This window comes from Anomalospiza imberbis, chromosome 3, assembly GCF_031753505.1.
Source record: "Anomalospiza imberbis isolate Cuckoo-Finch-1a 21T00152 chromosome 3, ASM3175350v1, whole genome shotgun sequence".
NCBI lineage: Eukaryota > Metazoa > Chordata > Aves > Passeriformes > Viduidae > Anomalospiza > Anomalospiza imberbis.
In genome coordinates, this window is record NC_089683.1 from 36,933,778 (window position 1) to 36,953,768 (window position 19,991).

The window sequence follows — 19,991 nt, forward strand, 5'->3', positions numbered from 1 at the left end:
CAGGCAGGAGGCTGGATGGTGTCCAGGGGCAGTGGTGACAACAAAAATGAGCCTTTCCCACGCCTTTAGCAGGACATGGAAGTTTCTCTCACGGGAATGAGCTGCTGCTGCCAGCAGGGGACAACATTCAAGTTTTGAGAGATCCATGTGTCATAGTGTGAGTGAGGATTTTGTCCTCAGATCTGCCCCTTTAAGTCAATAATGTAGGACAATTGATCAACACTTAGTGTTTCTGAAGCACAGCACAACTAATCAGTAATGGCACAAACATTTTGCCCTTAGCCATTCTGTTGATTCCAACAGTGTTTTTCCTTTTTGCTCTGAAAAGGCCAAGTTAACAAGGCATTACCAGGTATGTGGGTATGGGGTTTGCTGTATGAAAACAATCTTGTCTTGAGCTTGGTTTATTACATACTTGAAGTAATTTTCTTAGTGAAGAAGTTGCTTAAAACCTCAGAGAGCCAGTGGTTGCCTTCAGTTTACTTCAAGCCACTAGTCAGACAGCTCTTGAAGTGTTTGCCCCTTCTGTGGTTGATGTGTTAGGGCTGTTTATGTTCCTTTGCAGGATAGATCATTGGGTGGAAAAATAGACAACAGCACTGATATTGAAGATATATAATAAATACAGGTGAAGAGTCACGTGACTTTTAATGTGACCTTCACAAAATGACTAGTGGAGAAAACAGCAATCTTTGGGAAGATACTTTGTGAATTTAGCAATTGCTGGAATCCTGTTTCATTTACTGCCATTAAATAATCTGCAGTGAACAGTTTTAGTGTAGTTGTTTCACAGATCTTAAGGTGTTTCATTCACTTTGAGATTTTTACTGAGAGAGAGATAAAAATAAGTATTGCCTAAAAAAAACCTGGCAGATCTTTAGCAAAATGAAGTTGATTGTCATACACATGAAGTCACTTGGAATGACTACATGCCTTCCATTCCTTTTCAGGGGAGCATCTGTCATGTGCAAGAGCTCAGTAATTATTATCTCTGTTGCAAAGACAGTGCCCATTACAATATATGAATTAGCCAGTTATTGCAAGTTGGCTGTACAGAGGGAAGGTGAAAGTAGTTGATAGTTCCCATGCTCCAGAGGGACAGAAACAAGAGTCATGAATTCTGCTTAGGCATGGACACAGAGCCAGCTCTGAATTTGTAAGGAAGGACCCTTATATGAATATAGTATCCCTTTTGTAGAGTGTCATTGGGATAAACTGAAATGTTGCAGAAGGTGGAGAAGTTTTCAGCTTTCACAAAACCAAGGTAAAGCCTTTGCCACAATAATACATGTCAGTTGCTACTATTGCAGGTGAGGTACAGACAGAAGAATGATGAAAAGGAGATGAAACTCTGTTTAACTACCATGCATAAAAATTCATCTTAAGGTATTATTATTTTCTTCTCATTCATAGCATGGCCGGACTCCCCTGCATCTTGCTGCCTACAAGGGTCATCTCCACGTTGTCCAGGTTTTGTTGAAGGCAGGTTGTGATCTGGATATTCAGGATGATGTAAGTAGATACAACCTTCTAACTTGGGGTGGAGGGGAAAAGGTGATTTGCAAATTACTGTAGACATTCACTTCTTTGAAGTAGGATTAAATGGAAACAAAATCTGTCTATTTTCCAGTTCAGAGATGTAACCTCTATTAGAGATGCAAAAGTGCATGGGAAACAATATAAAATGTGGTGGTTTTCAGTGAATAGCTTAGTCCTCTTGTTCAAGCTGTGGAGCTTTATAAGAGCTCTGCTTGTGCCAAGTGGGTGCGAGAGTCGTCATCTGCTGCTTCTGGGCACTAGGAGTTCATTGTGGGAACCCACTGGAGGACATCAGGTAGGGGACACAACCCATTTTTGGGTTTGCCTGAAGTGGGAGATGCTTTTTGAGTAGAGACATCCCTCAGCATCCAGAACAGCTGCCCATAGCACAGTGCTGTGCCATGGGGAGATCATCCTGATGTCACTACGCTTCATGTGGGGGTGGTCACATCTCTGAGGCTGTTGTGTGGTGAGGCATCAGCACAAAAGCCAGCTTTGAATTTAGCACATGGTAGTTTGTGTTCATTTGGTAAAATACATAAGTTGCTGGAATTTCTTGGGTTTCTGTAACTATAGTTCTAATCTAGGGCTGGGCTTTAAGGTGCTTTGGAGTGACAGGTAACGTGGTTTTTGTTCCCTCACTGGTGAAAAAATGTATATGCTGAAATGTGCAATAGCAGTTGAATAATCATGATTTCTTCAAATTAATTGCTAACTTTTAATGGCACACTGGAAGAAGTTTGAAGTAGAGTTGCTTTTGTTCTCCCTGTAATATATGAGGTGGAGAGTCTTCAAAGGCCATAGAGGTCCAAAGGTGGTAGTAGTGGCACCTGTATGACCAGTAGAAGGACACTGGAAATGTCTAGGTGCCTTTTAAAAATGCCTTTGGGCATTTGTTTGTGTCTAGAGAGTTAAAAGTCTATAGCAACTGGAAAACTGGTTTCTTTCTCTGCATGAATAGTTGATTCCCTGGGAGACATGAGCAGTCTACCTGACGAGCTTGGGACTGGGGTACTGATGTGGCCAGCTTTCTGCAGGGAAACTTTTTCTTCCAGGAAGAAAAATTGTTCCTGCACTCTTTATCCTTTCCCTTTGCCCATCTGTGAGATAGAGCAGATTTGCAAGTGCAATAGGATAATCAGTTTATTCAGATGTATCCTGGGTATGCTTTTTCACTTCTCCCAGCAGAAATGGTTCATTAGGTATTTAAGACAAAATTGTAGATATTACAAATACAGCCAGTTTTCCTGAGAAAACTGCTGCTTTAAGAAAGCAAGAGCTTGCACTGATTTGGTCAAATTGAGTTTCTGTGGAAACTGTTTTTTGAATAAGTCTGATTCATTTGTTTTAATCATCTGGGAATAAAGTCTATGCTGTTTATATGTAAATGTCATAGCCATGATAGAAAATCAGTAAATCAGTGTTTAGCATCATTTCAGTTCAGTGAAGAGTCTTGCACTTGTAGAAATACTCAGCTCATAGAAGACTTATTGTCTTATGAGCTTCTCCGGGGCTTTGTTCACAACAATTGGATACTGCTTCTAAATGTGGTGATGAATATGGGCATAACAGCATGCCCATATTAATGTGCATGCTGGATTCATAGATACCTTTTCTTTAAAACGTATTTTGATGTGTAGCTCTGTATTTAGTAGTAATTTGGTTGGGGTTGAGGAGAGCCTCAGGAGTCTCTGAATTTCAAAGGGTGTGTTTGGATTTGTCTTGGAGGAAGTCTAAAACTCCAAATGAAGATTTTTGCTTGTAATAGGTATTAACTAAAATATTTCTGCTTTCCTTTTACATAGGTCTTCAAAGAAGGTTCTCTGCTTATGGCTTCTCTTTGTATAACTCAGTTTTACAGTTTATGCCCCACAGAATATGTTTGTAGTCTCCTTTAGTTGCAATCTATTGATTATGCTTTCAGTCACTTTTACTGTGTGCAGTGAAGGCATTTTAGTTTCAAGTGTTGATTAACATCTGTATGTTTCATTGCTGTTTTCCAGGAATACAAATTTAGGTTCAGATATGAAAACACCTGTGAGAGTGGGGACTATTATATTTAATTGAAAAGCAAATTATTTTGTTGATTTTGGTCTATGGCATTGTTGTGATAGCACACAAAAATCCAAAACAATGACCTACATTTTATTTTTTTAAATAAAAGAGAAACCTAAATTTTGATCAAATTCAAGAACAAGTTTTAATTTGCCAGATGATAAGCAGAAACTTAAAAGCTGCTAATTGTTGTGGAGAGATTAAAATGCTCCCTTTCATGTTCCACAGATATATTCCCTAAACACAGTAAGAGCCTTAAGAATTAGTTGAAGAATGACCTCCAGTGGCCTGGAGTGGGATTATTATGAATTTCAGCCGGTGGAGTCCAGCTCTGTAGAATATGCCACTCCGGGAGCTGACTCCTTCCTTCTCCCTGCCAATACTGACAACTCTTACTGGGATCCCAGTGCCATCTCTGAGTGGTCAATGAGTGTCCATACAGCACACACCTCAGAAATAGTCCAGGAGAAATTTGTCCCGGTGAAGGAAATCAAGGATGAAAAAAATAAGAGAAACCAGAAGAGAAAGGCTAGGAAGGAACCTAGAAGATCAGAAAGAGAGAAGGAGGTTAGAACTCTTGTGCATCACCCCTGCCCTGCGCCTGACGCCTGTCCCGGTGCATGCTGCGAACCCCTGGTGCGGCGCTGTGGCATGGCTGAGCTCCCCGCGCTGCATGGCTGCATGGCCCGCTTGGCGCTCCGTGCTCTGCATCCAGTCTCCTGCCCTGTCTGCACCCTTGAGAATCTAGCTGGGAAAACAAGTTGATTTAAAACAAAGGCTAAAGCCCCAAAACTTCCTTTCTGGAAGCTCCAGTTTAAGAAGCAGAAAATTAGTTTCAAATGGAACAATAGCCCAGGGTTCATAATCATTTCTAGCTGAATGGAAACGTGCAAAGTGGCTTATTTCTGTGGTCCCATTTCATTTAGGCTGTAATTTGTTTTGTTCATGATTATTTTTCATGCCTTGATCACTTCTGCTGGTCATGCATCATCATTTATTGTGCAAGAATGAATTTCTTAACTGAGTATCATGACTGCCTCTCTGTAGCAAAAGAGGAGAGCAGCAGAGAGACACTGAGAAACATGAGAGCATATTCAGTTCCCGTTGTGTACAGTTGTTTCAGGATATCCACATATGCTTGTATGCTCCTGCAAGTATGTAACACTTGGTTGTATTTTAACTTTAGAGTATTTTGATACTTCTGCTGTGAATTTAGTGGTTTGATTTTATATTATATGACTTTACAAGGGCTGTTCAGCACTTTGTATCAGGGATTGAAGCCATGAGTTTTTTCTGGTTGTTTTGGTTGTTTATTTTTTGGTGGGCCAAAGTTGTGGATGCTCTATCACTGGAAGTGTGCAAGGCCAGGCTGGATGGGCAACCTGGTCTAGAGGAGTGTCTCTGCTTATGGGAAGGGAGTTGGAACTAGGTGATCTTTAGGGTCCCTTCCAACCCAAACCATTCTATGATTCTGTGACTTTGGTGCAATTCTCCTTCAGCAAGATACTCTGTTGATTTCTGCAAACATAGAAGTGAGGAGCCAAAGTGTCACATGGGAGAAGGGCTTTTAAGGAGATTGGAGACTAGGAATTCTCTGGAGAATAGGAATGTGCAGGCAAAAATGTGGTTATAGTTTGGGTTTTTTTAAATCAGAGAAAGGAAAAATTAACATATATTACAAACTAATGTAAACCAAATCTCATTAATTTGGGTCTGTAGAGTCTGTAAGAGAGACTCCAGTAACCCAGGAGAGCTGTCAGAAGTCTACCTGAGACTGTATTGGAAGTCACTTGTGTTGTTTCATTCCCTTGGGGTGAACTTCAGATGTAAATAGATACCTGCCTAATTTCCAAGTGCTTGGTCCCAGTGGTTGCATCCACTGTTTTAAGATAGCACATAAGGAAGCTCGGGGAGATAGTTGCAAACACCAGGACACTGAGCAAATGCCAACAGCCATGCCAACAGAGAAGTGCTAAAGACAGGGTAATGCCAAAGTCCATGGGGAAAAATTAAGATTTAGGTGTCTGCCTTTCTTCAGGACTCCCAGCCTGTAAGCCTCACCTGGAAGCAGGTGTTTAAGCCCTCTGTAAAGAGCATGGTTCCCTCCCTCTTGAAATGTATCTGGTGCTGTGCAGGAGCCCTGTTACAGGTAGAGCTCTGTGATGTGCAGTACTGCATACTCTGCATCACTGCAGGCAGGTTTCTATCCCAGTCTCACAGTGTCAGCCTCTTACTATCCCAATGAATACCAAGGTTTTTTTTCCTAAAAATGGAGAACTTTCAACACTGCAGTGCTGCCATGGCAAGACAAAGGGAGAGAGCACCGATACCTCTGGGCTACTGTGGAAAAGCCAGTGGCCACTTCCTTCACTGGCTTAATTTTGAAGGGTGGTGGCTGTACCTGCAACATGCATGGATCTTCTTCCATCAGGTTTGTGACAGCACTCACAGGGCCAGAGAGAGGAGGGGAGCTGCCTGCACTAGGGCTGTGCAGGGCCAGGGTGTGCCGTGCCACCGTGATGCAGTGCCCTGTACCCGCCTTGCAAACTGACCAGGGCATGGACATCTTGGAGTGGAATCTCCTGAGTCTGAGCTGCCTTCAGGCTAGGCAGAGTCTGAGGAAGGGGGTTTAAGATTCACCAGTGTAGACCTTAGTGCCTTACTTCTACTGAGCCTCACTTAAGTCTTTTTGGCTTTGGGCCCACATCTGCATTTGGGCAGATTGTTGTTTCTGTCAAGGTCATGTTTCTGTGACACGGTGCTGGAATTGTCTCTCTTCATTGCTACTGATCTGCAGTCTGTTCCTAAGACATAAATCCCTTGGAAACAGAATCATAAATTGTGCCCAACATAATAGTCTGGACGGTTAATACGCATTTACCGATGTAATTGCTCTCTGAGCTTCTGGAACAGACCCCTAATGCTTTGCTAAAGACAGAATTGTAGTGAGTACTTTCAGAGACATTTATTTCAGTAATTAATAAAAGGTACACAAGTCAGTGATTACACTGCCTGAAAATTCATGCTGTGAAAAGACCACAACTCATCTGTTTTCTTGGACTCCGTGAAAGGCAGGGCAGGGATTTGCTCCACTGCTGACGAGAAGGGAAGGCAGGTTAGAGTGCAGTGGTGCAGGCACTGTTATTTATAGGATGGCTATGCTCTCCATGGCTGGGTTGCTCAGTGGCTGTCACACAGAAGTCATCACAACCTGGTGGTTCAGCTTCCACAGCACTTTAAGCAGTTTAAGGGAACTGTTTGTGCTGAAGTGTAAGGGAACAGTGGACCAGGTACTGCCCTGTCCTTCTGGCTGAGGGGTCTGGTGGTAGTAGGGATGGACCCCCACCAGGACAATGATATGTGCCCTCTCTTCACTGGGAGGTGGCACAGTTAGTGAAACAAGGTTTGAGATATCCTTTGACACTCCCTGTTACATGGAGGAGGTGCTTATTTTGTCCAGTCGGGGTGTGGATTGGACCTTACTCTTGGATGCTTGTGTAGGGAAGATGTCACAACCAAAGCCCATACCTTGGGCAGGAGGCACTTTGAGCCTGTCATTTGCAGGACTTGTGTCCCTTCACCTACATTTATTTCAGGGACCAGAATGTATTTTGGGACAAAGCTTAGGCATGGCTGAAGCTGTTCCAGTGCTGCTCTGCACCCCAGTGTATGGCCCCCCAGGATACGGGTTGGGATTACAAAGGAGAACCTGGTCTTACAGCAGTGAGGTGTGGAGCCCACTTTCCAAACAGACAAATGTGTTTGTATAAAATTTAAATGAAATGCTGTTAAAAGTAGCTGTCATATCAACAAAGCCCCAAAAGCTGAATAGTCTTTGACCTCATTGCAGTTACTGTGATGGGGACAGGAACAGCCTTGATTTAAACTGTCCTAGTAAGAAGATCTTTAATTACAAACCAAATCTGGTACAATCCATTTCTGTCCCAAATTTGTCTTCTCCACAGTAATTTTCCTGACTGTAAAGCAGTAGGAACCAATCATTTATTGTTCAGATTCCATCTACTGCAATGGCAGTTGCCATTTTGTTTTAGTCTGTTTTGTAATATCTTCTGTGGACTTGCTGGTGCATCAGTACCACTTGGCAGGGGTAGTTTGGCAGATTACTTTCCACTTCCTGATAGTCAGATAACATGATTTTTGCACTGTCCCACAGGACTCACTACTACAGTTACAGTAGCTGTGCCATTATCAAAAATCAGATATAAAATTCTTTCTCAGTTTGTTGGTGAGCAGATTTCCATGTAGTCATAGCAACCAGTGACTATTTGACATTTGTACTTGTGAGATGGTATCATTTGGACATTTTCCATAACATTTTGGTTGTCTTTGAATGTGGAACAAATACATAAATTCAGAGCACTTGCCATGTTGTCAATTTTCCGATACTTTTTGTTTCCACCTCCTGGAAGCTTTACTGCCTTTGCTGAAATCCTTTAAAATACATTTCCAGTCGCAAGAACAAAAGTAAAAATATCTAACCTCTAGAAACAACAAGAAAAAATAGAGAGCAGGCTTTTAAAAAGCACCTTCAACACAATTTTTAAAAATCAACTTCATTATTATAAGCCAATTTAAAGATCTACCGGTAGGGATTACTGAAAGGTTGTGGTTGGCAATACTCAGTTTTTTATAGACTAATAACTATTTTGGTGTCATTAGCACAAAAGAACCCCACCAAGAGCAATTTTAAAGTCAGCTGCTAATTGCCTTTGAGGACAAATTGTTCAAATAAGCCAGTTATCTAAAGACTTGGACACTCTAGAATAAAAAAATACATTAATTCCTCTAATTTTAGTATTTAATATAATATGCTATTATCTGATAAAGAATTTTACCAGAGAAATTTTGTGTCTATTTAGGACTTGGTTTCCTGCAAGATTTTTTAGCACACGTGACATATCTCTGTCCTGCGTGTGTTTGTGGTAACCATCATCTAGATAAGCAGAAATGGATTGGATTCCATATCTGTTTATTCATCCCAAACAAGTCTGTATGCAGCTTTGAAGCCTGTCTCTGTTCCTGGATTCAGGATGTGCTTTGGCATTGCTGGTTCAAAGCAGCTTCAAAGGAAAGCCAAGACCAGTTGTTGTGGCAGCAGTGGAGCTACTGCAGCTCATTTTCCATTGATCCCTGTCTTACATCCCTACACACCGACCGCTTCATAAATCCTTCTCTTGCCTCTCTTATCAGGCTCTTACCAACATATACATAAAAACATACAGGTAATCCCTGATGAGCAGGGACAGTGGTTTAAGTTTCCCTAGTCTTCAGTTTCTGGAAGGATTCTGGAAATTAACCTTGGGCTCTCTAGCTCAGCAAATGAGTTCAGCAGTTGTTAGAGAGGAGATAGATGAGCAGTCAGACAAGATGACCACATCAGCATAATTTCTTTTGGAAAGTTTGCCTTAAAGGAAATAAACTGATGTAGGAGACTTGCTTGTTGCTGCTACATGGTGGGTCAAAGAGAAATGAAAGTCGCTTGGACCTCAAGATCACTTAGTTGCTCGAGTGAAACAAGAGGATGGTCCTGTAGTTGTGTTTCTCATCGTAAAGTTGCCTCCACTTATAGCACTGATTGGTGAATTCATCAGAGGTGCTGAAGAGACCGATCTCATCTCATGCTCCTTATCCTAAGCAGGGCTGATGGAGCAATCAGAGCCAGAGCAGGAGAGCCTTATCCAGTTAGTGTAAGTCCTGGAGGATCATTATGATGAATTACGACAGCCTGTAATTCCCTTTAGTTCTCTTCAGATGCTGATGACTATTAGACACGTAGAGCCAAATGTGTCCAATTCACTGCCTTCTAATACTGCCATGTTTTTGGAATGCTTCAGCGCTGTATATGGGATTGTGATGATTTGCAAAGTTCTATAAATGGTTTGTAGCTCTGATACTTTCAAAAGCTTAATTAATCTTGGAAACTTTTATGGTAGCTGTTTAGGGAGACTGTTTTCAAAGGCAGCTTGGATTTAAACAGTATGTGTGTCGAAGATGCAGCCCCTGTGTGTGTTGTCTGCATTTGCATTAAGTCAAAATGAGGTGGGAATTGTACCAATTATTAATTTGCTTCTTTTTGCAGGGTGACCAGACAGCACTGCACCGGGCTGCTGTTGTAGGGAACACCGATGTAATAGCAACTCTGATTCAAGAGGGCTGTGCTTTGGACAGACAAGACAAGGTAACAGACAAAACAAAAGCCCTGAGGAATGGCAGCTTTGGCAGTCACTAAAGTTAAGGTCTCAGAGAGAAAGTTACAGTTTATACTCCTTAGTAAGTGTCTGATGCTTTGGGAGTAATTGGAGCAATTACATTGAAAAAAAAGCTGTACCATCTCTTTAATACAAATTACTGGTTTAATTATGCTTCTATATTAGGCTGATAGTTTTTGGTTTAAGAGTCTGTTCTCAGCTCATTAAGGGATGAATTAAAGGAATGTACAACCATACTACGCCCTACGCAAAAGACTGCACAGTTCCCATGATTATCCCAGAAACTTGAGAATCCCAGGCTGTAAGTTTAATTTAGGAGTAAATGTAACTAATTTCAAGTTCCAGATAAATAGCAATGTTTTTACCCTCTTATAAAAATAAAATAGAAAATGAGCTAGTAGGAAATGAAAATACTTTTAAAAGAGTAGGTTGGTTATACAGCCCCTAACATTCTCCTCTTGTGTGTGTGCTCCTCAGGATGGGAACACTGCTCTTCATGAAGCTTGTTGGCATGGATTCAGTCAGTCTGCCAAAGTGCTTGTTAAAGCAGGAGCCAATGTTCTTGCCAAGAACAAGGTGAGACCCATGGAGGAGGAGCTTTCAGTTCTGATCTAAGGTGGCTGATTCTCAGAACTGGAGATTTCTGGCCATGGCATTTCTCAGCAGGTGGGGGGCCAGCTCTTAGTGGGATTTTTTTTTTTGCTTTTTCTTTTCATTTATCACGCCTGGATGGTTCATCCACAGGCATTAGGAAATTCATATTTTGACAGCTGACGCAGGAGAAACTCAATAACACGTTGAATGATACATTAATTATAGCTGAGGAACACTGCCATTCCTGTGGAAATCTCCATGGTGCTCTAATTTATACTGAGGAGATTCATTGTGATTGGTGTGATTTAAAATGGAAATGAATTGTACTAATAAGAAAAAGGTATTGAAAATCTGTTTTTTTTTCCAGAAATTAAACAACCAAAGGAATGTAAGCCACAGAGGGAAACAAAAAAAAAGTGCCTTTTGTTACTAAGTTTTTCCTAATATATTACCATAGTCTTTTCCCAGAATCTTTTAATGAACCTGGATTATGTTCCTTTTGGTATTTATAATACCTTGAGAGCCATTTAGAGGAAAGAATAACAAAGTAAAGGGTTTAGTTCCACTCTAATTGTTATAACTGAGGGGCACTACAATTCAGTAATTCAGAAGTTGATGGAATAGTCCAGGAAATGGTGGTAGCAGCCCGTGATGTGAGCAGAGTCAGGGTTTGGACAGCTGTGCTGCTGGGTTGGTCAGATCACACGGCTGGCACGGTGCCCTGTGTGACAGGAAGAGGGCTTTGGGATTGCTTTAGGGGATCTCTGAGCATTTTTGGTAAATGTGTCTCTAAAACAACAGCTGAAAGGGGACTGGGAAAGAAAGAAAGGAGACAGCTGGTCAAAGCCTAAGATTTAGAGTAAAAAAGCATGTTGCTTGGGCATAGTGTTTCTGTATGTGCACGTGTGTATAGGCACTATAGAAGCATATATTTGTACAGTTGTGGTGACTTGGTGGTCTGCAATTTCATAATCTTTGATATTATTTTATGTGTATTCCTTCTTTTATATTATTTCAACTACCAATTTTTACTTACTGTAGTTACTTCTGCTGTAATGTCCACCTAGATTTTTATCAAGGGTACTTTAGTAAACTTCCCATGCTTGACTGTAAGTCTTGTGAACCATTTTGCTCCTGTCCCTGGATACGCTTGTCCATGTATACACATACACTTCTGTATAAAGGTGCAGGCTTAAGATGCAAGTCTGGTTATCCTGCATGCTTGAGTGCCTCAGGGAATCAGAAGATTTAGCTTACAATGTAGTTTATGTCAGCTGGAGGCAACCTCTCTGGGAAAGTATGTGCACAAAATAGCTCAGCAGGGTTGATGGCTGAAATATGACTGGCAAACTTAAATACTGCCTGATCAGCTCCTGTGCTAGTCTTTGATGTCTTACCCTTTGCATTTTACTTTTTGGGTGGTTTTTAATGGACAAGATATATTCTCAGGAGGTGCTGAAAAGTGTGGGAATTAGGCATGCTTGCACGTGCTTTTACCCCTTGTTTTCAATAAAAATGAAGAGCTTAAGTCTACTTAATCCCAAAATGGTTTCTCTGTTCTCTCAGCTTTTTGTGTTACTGATGACAAGGCATTATCATTCTGACAGCTTTTCTGGCAGCCAGGGTTGAGTGCTGTGTGCAGGAGCGTCCCACAGGCTGGTGACTTACACCTGGTTATTGTGTGATTTTGGATGGATGGGACAGATATGGGCTGCTAGATTTGCCAAACTTGTGAAGCACCAGAAGATGGGAAGGATTTGACACTGTGTTTTGGGTATCTGTATTCCTCCTGCACAGTAGTCACCCTGGAGGTGCAGTTTATTTTCATTTAAGTTGGCTTAATAAAACCTTTTCTGCTCTGATAGATCATCCAGTGAGATCAGTTGTAGCTTTATTTTTAGATTCTTCATCAGTCTGTACATTTCAGTGAAGATTCCCAGACTTGTACAACTTGGAGCCTCTCTCCCTCTCAGGAGCTGGTGAGAGATTTGTCACCCCACGGGAGATGAGCCAGACGAGCCACTCTGTGAGTTCTGACCCTTGGCACTGTGAATTCTCCCAGAACTGAAGTCCTCACCTGCTGCACAGGACCTCTGCCTTCCCACCAGGGCCAACCTGCCAAACAATAAATGATAAAGGCATTGCAGAGGCTTTTCAGAGATAAATCTGGGAGAGAAAATGTTTACACTTAAACACAATTTAGCTGAGAAGAGAAATGTTCATGTCTGCCACAGCTTAGAGGTTGACATACAGTCATATTCAGGTCTATAATATGGAAGTGAAGACCTAAGACCACATCTAAGAGTTGGCTTTTATAATTCAGAACCTGCAGTTTTGATCTGTGTCTTGAAAGCAAGGGGGACAAATCAAAGGACAAAATCAAGGTGAACAGGCAGCGTAGTAAGCCTGGTAAACCATTTTACCTGAGGTGATTTAATTTCTAGCTCCCAAGAGCCAAAAACCCTGAATGTTTTCAGACCAACAAAAACCAAATGCTGCCAGAAAAACTTGTCAGACCTATAAAATTGTTCACAGTGTTATAAAGACAATACACAAGTCAACACTTCTTTGATTTCTGTCCACTTCTGCACATTTTCTTCTTTGAGGTACCAGAGCATGTGATTCTCTGGGTCCTGGGTGGCTTTTTGCACTCCCTTTCCCATCTTGGCTAGAGACTGGTGTGCCTCCTGAACATCAAAGCTTCTTGATAGCCTAAAATCCTGCCCAATGAGAGCACCTACACACCCAACCAGACTTCAAGCTGGTTTGCATGACAATTGTAAGGAGACAGGTGTTGTGACCCTGGTCTGCTCAATACCATGCAGCAGTCGTGGCTGGGATCAAAGATCCCGTGCCATGGCAGCAGTTTGGTTTTTTGTGTCTGTGCATGAGGGAAACACAAGAATTACAGTTCTTCAAATTCAATATTTAACACAGCTGTTTGAGACTAATGAATGAGACAGCTTCTAGAGTTCTTTCTTCCTGTAAACAGATTTGACCAATGCAGATATCATTATACTGTCTTATTTCTGCCTTTATTATATCCCAGGTAAGCCATTGCCGGAATGGAGATTTCAGTCTCTGGGTTCATTCATCTCTTATCTTTGGGAAAACAACAGTTTCCCACCCTTGGGTGGATCTTCTTGTGCAAAGATCTGTGAGGTTTTATATTTTAATGCTTATGTCCAATATCTAAATATGGCTTTTATATTTTCCTGTATTTCTCTAAGGCAGGTAACACACCTCTTCACCTGGCTTGCCAGAATAGCCATTCCCAGAGTACTCGTGTTTTGTTACTTGGAGGATCTCGAGCAGACCTCAAAAATAATGTGAGTTTTGGAAATAACATGTTCCTTTTTGTGTGACTTTGTTTTAGGTATTTTGCTTTAACTTGTAGAAATACTTAGAAAGGCTTTGAGAAATTATTTTTATTATAAATTATATTGGAAAAAAACCCACTATCCAACCATTGTCTTCACCATGCACAGGAATGCTTTTGGTAGGATTGAGTGATGCACTACCTGTACCCATCTCTTGAGCAAGGATAGAAGGAGCCAAATGGGGGTTTGCTGTTGCACAGACAGTGGTGAAAGGCTTCAGCTCTGCAGATCATATATACTGTGTGTCCATCTGTCAAATGTGGTAGATTCAAGGTGGTTTCAGTTTCAGACAGCTTTCCTCCTATTTTATAATGATTCTGGCATGACAGATAATGAAAAAAACAATCTATAAAAGGAAGCCAGATATTTTTGCCCTGCTTGAAAACTTGATAATAAAGTGGGCAGAGAAATGGAAACCTGTGGGGTTTTGTGCATCTCCCAGGCTCAGCTGCACAAGTGCCACCCTTCATGGGAATGCTGCTCTGGCTGCCACTCATGTTTTCTGCATTATGTGGAACCCTGAGTTGAGATTCTAAATTGCATTGGGTTGTGGTTCAGAAGAACAGTTTTAATGGGAAAATATAACTAACTCACGATTTGTAGTGCCAGTAAAATAGCATTTTATTTTTCCAGTATTTCCCATCAGTGGTTAAAGAATTCATGCTCTCATCTTGCCTGACCCCAGCTCTTGCTAAACTTTCCCACCCATGATTTTGTACTGCAGAGAAGACAGCATTGCTATTCTGTGGAGGTGTGTGGTGTTTACTGCTCTTTCTGATTTAATAGGATTATTTCATCCCTGAACATCATGACAAGTACAGGCTTTCTCACAGTGATTACATTCTCAGAGCTTTGTTTCTGTTTGCAGGCAGGAGATACCTGTCTGCATGTGGCTGCTCGTTATAATCACTTGCCCATCATTAGGGTGCTGCTCAGTGCTTTCTGTTCTGTCCATGAAAAGAACCAGGTCAGTGCATGAACCTCATTGTGATTCTGTGCCCTTTGCATACGGCCAGTTGTTGGGAAGAGGAATTCATACCCAAGAAATCCTGCTTCACTCTGTGTGTTCCACTGTGCCACCAAATGCCTAAGCTTTTAAGAATAGCCTTAAAGTAATGGCATATTGGTGGTTTATTATTTTGCCATCGCATTTGCATTATTTCTTTAAAGCATTGCTTATTTATGAGGTGATTTAATGATCTTATAGCCATTACAGAGACATTGTGAAGCACAACTCACTGATATTTAGACGCTACTAAAGTGCAAATTCCTCTGGAATACTTTTCTTTGCTGCATTTTGCAGTAGGGCCAATTAAGAGGACATAAAAGTGAAGAAAAAGCATGCTCTAAATTCAAAGTAATGATCAGTCTAGCCTAAGATTAATCATCCATAGTTGTTTTATAGGGAAGTAATTGATTGCTGTACCTATAGCATAGCCTAATTGGGTAGTAGAAGGGAATGAAATTAGTACATTAAAACGTTTTAAATCAGCAAAATAAACATATTATGTGGTGCTTAACCATGTTTTCTCATGTTCCTGGGAAATCTTCCATGTGTAGTTGAGGATCATAAAGATGTTTTCTGAACTGTACATTTAATGTTCTTTTTTCACTATGAGATAATATAGCAAACAAAATGGGTTTCAGCATGTTACATTTACTATGTAATTTTATTTGGAAATGAGTTTTTAACTTGCAAAATGAGCTACTGAATATTAAAATCGACTGCTGTGAACCTGGCCCAGAGAGACATCCCTTTTCCTCATTCCCCAGCACTACCTGAAGTTATTCCATATTTGCCCATAGAATGATTTGATTTAGGAGTACACCTCATCTAAGTTAGCAACAGGCACTAGTCCTGAGGAAATCTAATTTTATGAAGGCAAAATGCAAGACCAGGGGGACAGGAGGGCATTATACACACGTGCCCGGTCCCATTTGAATGGTTGCTGGCTCTGTTACCAGTGCCCAAATCTGATCACGGCTGTCTTCACCTCACTGCACCAAGACAAGGGCAGGGCAGTGTGTTAGTGCTGGACCCAGATTGCCTCCTGGCTCTGATCCAAAATCTGTTCTTCTTGAGGAAACCTGTGTAGAGCATGCCAACCATCTCGCTGCCGCTACTCACCTGAGTATTTCTGAGTAATGTGATACATGAGCACCTGCACACCAAATAATCAAACCCAGGGGAAAAAAAAAAGAGAAGGTTGTAGTGGGAAAACTTGTTCTACCTTCAGATGTCATATCCATTTACTGCAGGTAGAGCTGGGCTGTCTCCAAGCTGCATCATGTGTCACTTAGTTTAGATAAATCAGATCACCAGCGCTCCAGCTGCATTTCTCAAACCCAGACTGAAGGAGCTCTTTGCCCCCACTCAGTCATTTTTTATTGACCAGGCCTTATTTAAGCTTAGTTGTTCCATCAGTAAGTGTAGGTTTTTTTCATCTCTGAGCATCTTTTAAGAAGGTGTGAATTCTGTAGGGTGAGACCCAAAGACTAGTGTCACAAGTTTGTTTTCTGCTTTCTGACTTGCAGGCAGGGGATACTGCACTCCATGTAGCTGCTGCTCTAAATCACAAGAAGGTGGTGAAGCTCTTGCTGGAGGCAGGGGCTGATGCATCCGTTGTCAACAATGTAAGCAGGACACAGAGTTTCTTTGGTATTTTATATTAATGTACAGTCTCTTCAACATTCCTCATAGGCTTGGTAAAAACTACTTGGTTGTGAAGTGTTGAATTATATCTGGGTAAATTAATGCAATTAGTCACTTTACTCTTGTGCACAGAGTATATACTGAACTTGGTTGGAGAAACTTCATGTTACCAGTAGCTTGTGTTTTGAAGAAAATGCTGTTTTCTTTTTTCTCTCAGGCAGGCCAGACCCCTCTAGAGGTTGCCAGGCAGCACAATAACCCCGAGGTTGCGCTCCTGCTCACTAAAGCATCACAGGTACATTACACATCTCTCCCCAACACACACATACACATGGAGCTGAGGCCACTTAATCCTGGGAGGCTGCATCCCCTGCTCCTTGTCTTCTCCTGTGAAAGGTTCCTACATTTCTGCTGGCATTGTGGGCTGGGCTCAGGTCTATTGACATAGAGCCTTTCAGCCCCCAAGGCGAGCAAGGTGTGCAGATTAGACCTCAGCATGAAGTGCTGTCAGACGTCTTTGTGTCCTGACTGGCAGAGGGTGGAGCAGTCAGAGGCACTTGATCCCTGCAGTGGCCCAGGGGTTAGAAAGTTGCCTGGTATCCTGCAGCTCCTGAGTTGTGTCACTCTGCAGCCTGCCTCAGGCATATCCCATCCCCAGAAGGGTGGTTAGCACTGGAGGATGCTTTGCAATGGGGACAAAATGTTTATGTCCTGTTTATACTTCGCAGCTGTGTGTGAAATGCTTCAATACTCTTCAGGCCAGAAGGCAGGAGGGCACGAGACCAGGCACAATCCTTGCCCTCCTCCTCCTTGTCACCTCTGCATGGAAAGGGCTGGGCTTGGCTTGGGAACCAGCCCAAGGACAGCAGAGGAGGTGCTCACCTTTGTAGGGGACAGCAGAGTGCCCCAACAGACTGAACTCACTGCTGGTGTGTTTTCACAGCCGTAAACACCCACATTGTTTGTCTCATCAGCGTCCATCTGGCAGTGCACTCTCCTTTATCCGCTGCCTTTCAGACAAGGAAAAGGTCTTCTCTATTACTTGTCTTCTGTGGTAGGAAAGAGCATGACATCACTGAGTAACAGTGTGGTCTGTCTTCAGGTCTCGCGTTTTAACCGTGGAAGAAGCCTGAGGAAGAAGAGAGAGAGACTGAAGGAGGAAAGGAGGGCTCAGTCGGTGCCACGGGATGAAGTAGTACAGAGCAAGGTAAAGCCTGGCATTGCCAGCTGGATCTGCTGTAAGGAGGGACTGTCACAAAAACCCATCAAGGACTCAGTCTATTTGGAGCCATCACTGCATGGCCCTAGCAGCTGCCTGAGGCAGTCTGTCATGCTCTGCTGCTAAAGCATTTCCCACTCACATGTGCAGAGCAGCTTAAAGCTGGGCAATCGAAGAGGCTCCTTTTCTCCTTTTCCCCATCTCTGCAACTGCTCTGAACTCGCTGTCTTTGCTTCAAGCAGGGCAGTGTCTCAGCTGCTGATGACACACCAAGCAGCGACCAGCCCCCAGAGAGGAAAAACAATCTGAAGGATAAACCCCGGTCAGCCTCACCAGATCCCAAAGGGAAAAAGAGCAAAAAGAAAAAGCCAAAGGAAAAGGTATCAGTAGATTTAAAACAGCAGAGAGAAAGAAGGGATAGCTGCTCAGAAGCGGTGTGGGTCCCTTTGGTGTGTTGGGGCAGCAGCCTCACCGTGCTCCTGTGGCAGACATAGTTTTCAGATAAAAGTGATTTTTGCTGTAATTGTCACAATGGATTTGTCCCATTCCCACCAGGAATAGTTTACCAAGGTGCTCATATAGGCAAAACATTGTGTGTATGTTATGCAGGTTTCAGCACTCTCGGACCCCATCTCCCCAGCCGATCAGCAGACACTCCCTCAGCCCCAGAAGAACGTGCCTAAGCGCAGAAGTAAACACCACTGCTCCTCTCCACCCCCTCCCCACGAGGTCCGAGCCTACCAGCTCTACACGCTCTACCGGGGGAAGGACGGCAAGGTGATGCAGGTGAGCCACTGCCCTCACAGAGGGAGACACTGCAAGCAGCCAGTGGAGCTGGGACATGGGTAATGGATAGAAAATATGCTCCACTAACTGCACTCTCAGGGGCATGAAATTGTGACTTCGGATTGGTTTTCCTTGCCTGGGCTTCAGCTGTATTTTGGCCTGAAGTCTGGCAAACAAGTAGTTTTGATCTGCAAAGATAAGGGGTAAACAGTGATTGGAAATAACATGAGACCTTTCATTATATACTTTGGAACATTAAGAGTTCTAATAGGAGAAAGAAATTTTCCAAGGAAAAGCAGTGTGTGAGCACCAAAAGCTTGCTACCTAAACCAAGAAGCTGAGTAAGCTCAATAGATTTTCTTCCAATTCTTTCTGGGTTTTGCAACGTGTCTTTGGGTATTCTATGTTTACTGGGGGCAGGATTTCTATAGAAACTGGTAAACAAATAAACCTGGAGCTGCCAGGCCATGTGCATTTATTCCAGTTTGAAGAATAATATTTTAGTCACTTTATTACACAATTAATTACCAGTAGACATTTATAAGAAAGCATAAACATAGTCATTAAATTATCCTGTAGACACTGTAAACATCTGTATTGTTGTTTTCTTAATACTGCCCTCCTATACTCCTGGAAGGTCTATCCTTTCATTTCCTTAGCTTCTTGCATCCATCCACCCATCAGCTCTCGTCAGTCCCTTCCAATAGTTCAGAATTTCAGCAGACTCTGAAGACCATTCAAGTCAGACTTCTAAGGTTTTAGTGGCTGTTTACTGCTTTCCAACCTCTCCATGTAATGTTTGAGAAATTTCCAGACAGGGGCACTATGGAATTATCCTATAGCAGACATCAGGAAGGCTGGGGGACCTTTCATACATTAAAGGGACAAAGGAGCAGAGAGGTGCAGAAGGACTTGGGGAGTAGAGAGGTGCAGAAAGCAGGCAGGACTTGTATACAAATCTTACCTATTCAGAAACATTAGCTTAATAGAGCTAGACTCCCATACAGTATTTCCTGAAATACATGACACTCCTCTCTCCTTTTCTTTTTTGCTTGTCTGTCTTCTTTGATGCCCTGAGGCCATGAATAGCAAACATAATTTCTGAAGTACCTGTACTTCTGAAGCTTTCTTTAGTACTCAGCAAACCACCCACCTTTCCCTGCCAAAGGAATAACCCCCAATTTATGAAACATTGCTGTGGGGCTAAAGAAGAGAGGGAGGCACCTCTGCAGACAGATTCAGAGCAGCTGCTTTGGGTTACTGGCACAGTCCCTGAAGGAGCCACTTTCTGCCTTTGGGCTACAGAGGAAGCTGATGAGGTTTAGCTGTCCTTGCGTACGGGAGCCTTTTGTGACCACCTCCCTGAGATTTAAATGTGGTCAGTGCAGCTGCCCTTGCAGAGGGGCCATGGGATGGTGTTATATGAGTCAAAGGTAGGCAGAGGAGTGCCCAGCAGCTGAATGCCAGGAGGGTAAGGGCAAACAGAAGCAGCGAGGCCTTGCCATCCAGTACTGAAAAAGGAGAGAGCACAGGAT

The 19,991-nt window shown here is 42.4% G+C and overlaps 1 protein-coding gene across 13 annotated transcripts in view; it reads left to right on the top strand.

Moving 5' to 3' along the window:
• Positions 1 to 19,991, top strand: part of ANKRD6 (ankyrin repeat domain 6) — a 92,094-nt gene that overhangs the window by 65,446 nt on the left and 6,657 nt on the right. For 5 of the 13 annotated variants that reach the window (XM_068184054.1, XM_068184055.1, XM_068184053.1 and 2 more), the window contains 10 exons: positions 1,414 to 1,512; positions 9,695 to 9,793; positions 10,302 to 10,400; positions 13,649 to 13,747; positions 14,667 to 14,765; positions 16,334 to 16,432; positions 16,669 to 16,746; positions 17,554 to 17,658; positions 17,910 to 18,050; positions 18,280 to 18,456. In XM_068184054.1, the coding sequence (XP_068040155.1) occupies positions 1,414 to 1,512; positions 9,695 to 9,793; positions 10,302 to 10,400; positions 13,649 to 13,747; positions 14,667 to 14,765; positions 16,334 to 16,432; positions 16,669 to 16,746; positions 17,554 to 17,658; positions 17,910 to 18,050; positions 18,280 to 18,456 (1,095 nt within the window). Of the gene's footprint in view, positions 1 to 1,413; positions 1,513 to 3,822; positions 4,162 to 9,694; positions 9,794 to 10,301; positions 10,401 to 13,648; positions 13,748 to 14,666; positions 14,766 to 16,333; positions 16,433 to 16,668; positions 16,747 to 17,553; positions 17,659 to 17,909; positions 18,051 to 18,279; positions 18,457 to 19,991 lie in introns of those variants that run through there. The other 8 variants (XM_068184049.1, XM_068184050.1, XM_068184056.1 and 5 more) reach the window with 8 other exon arrangements.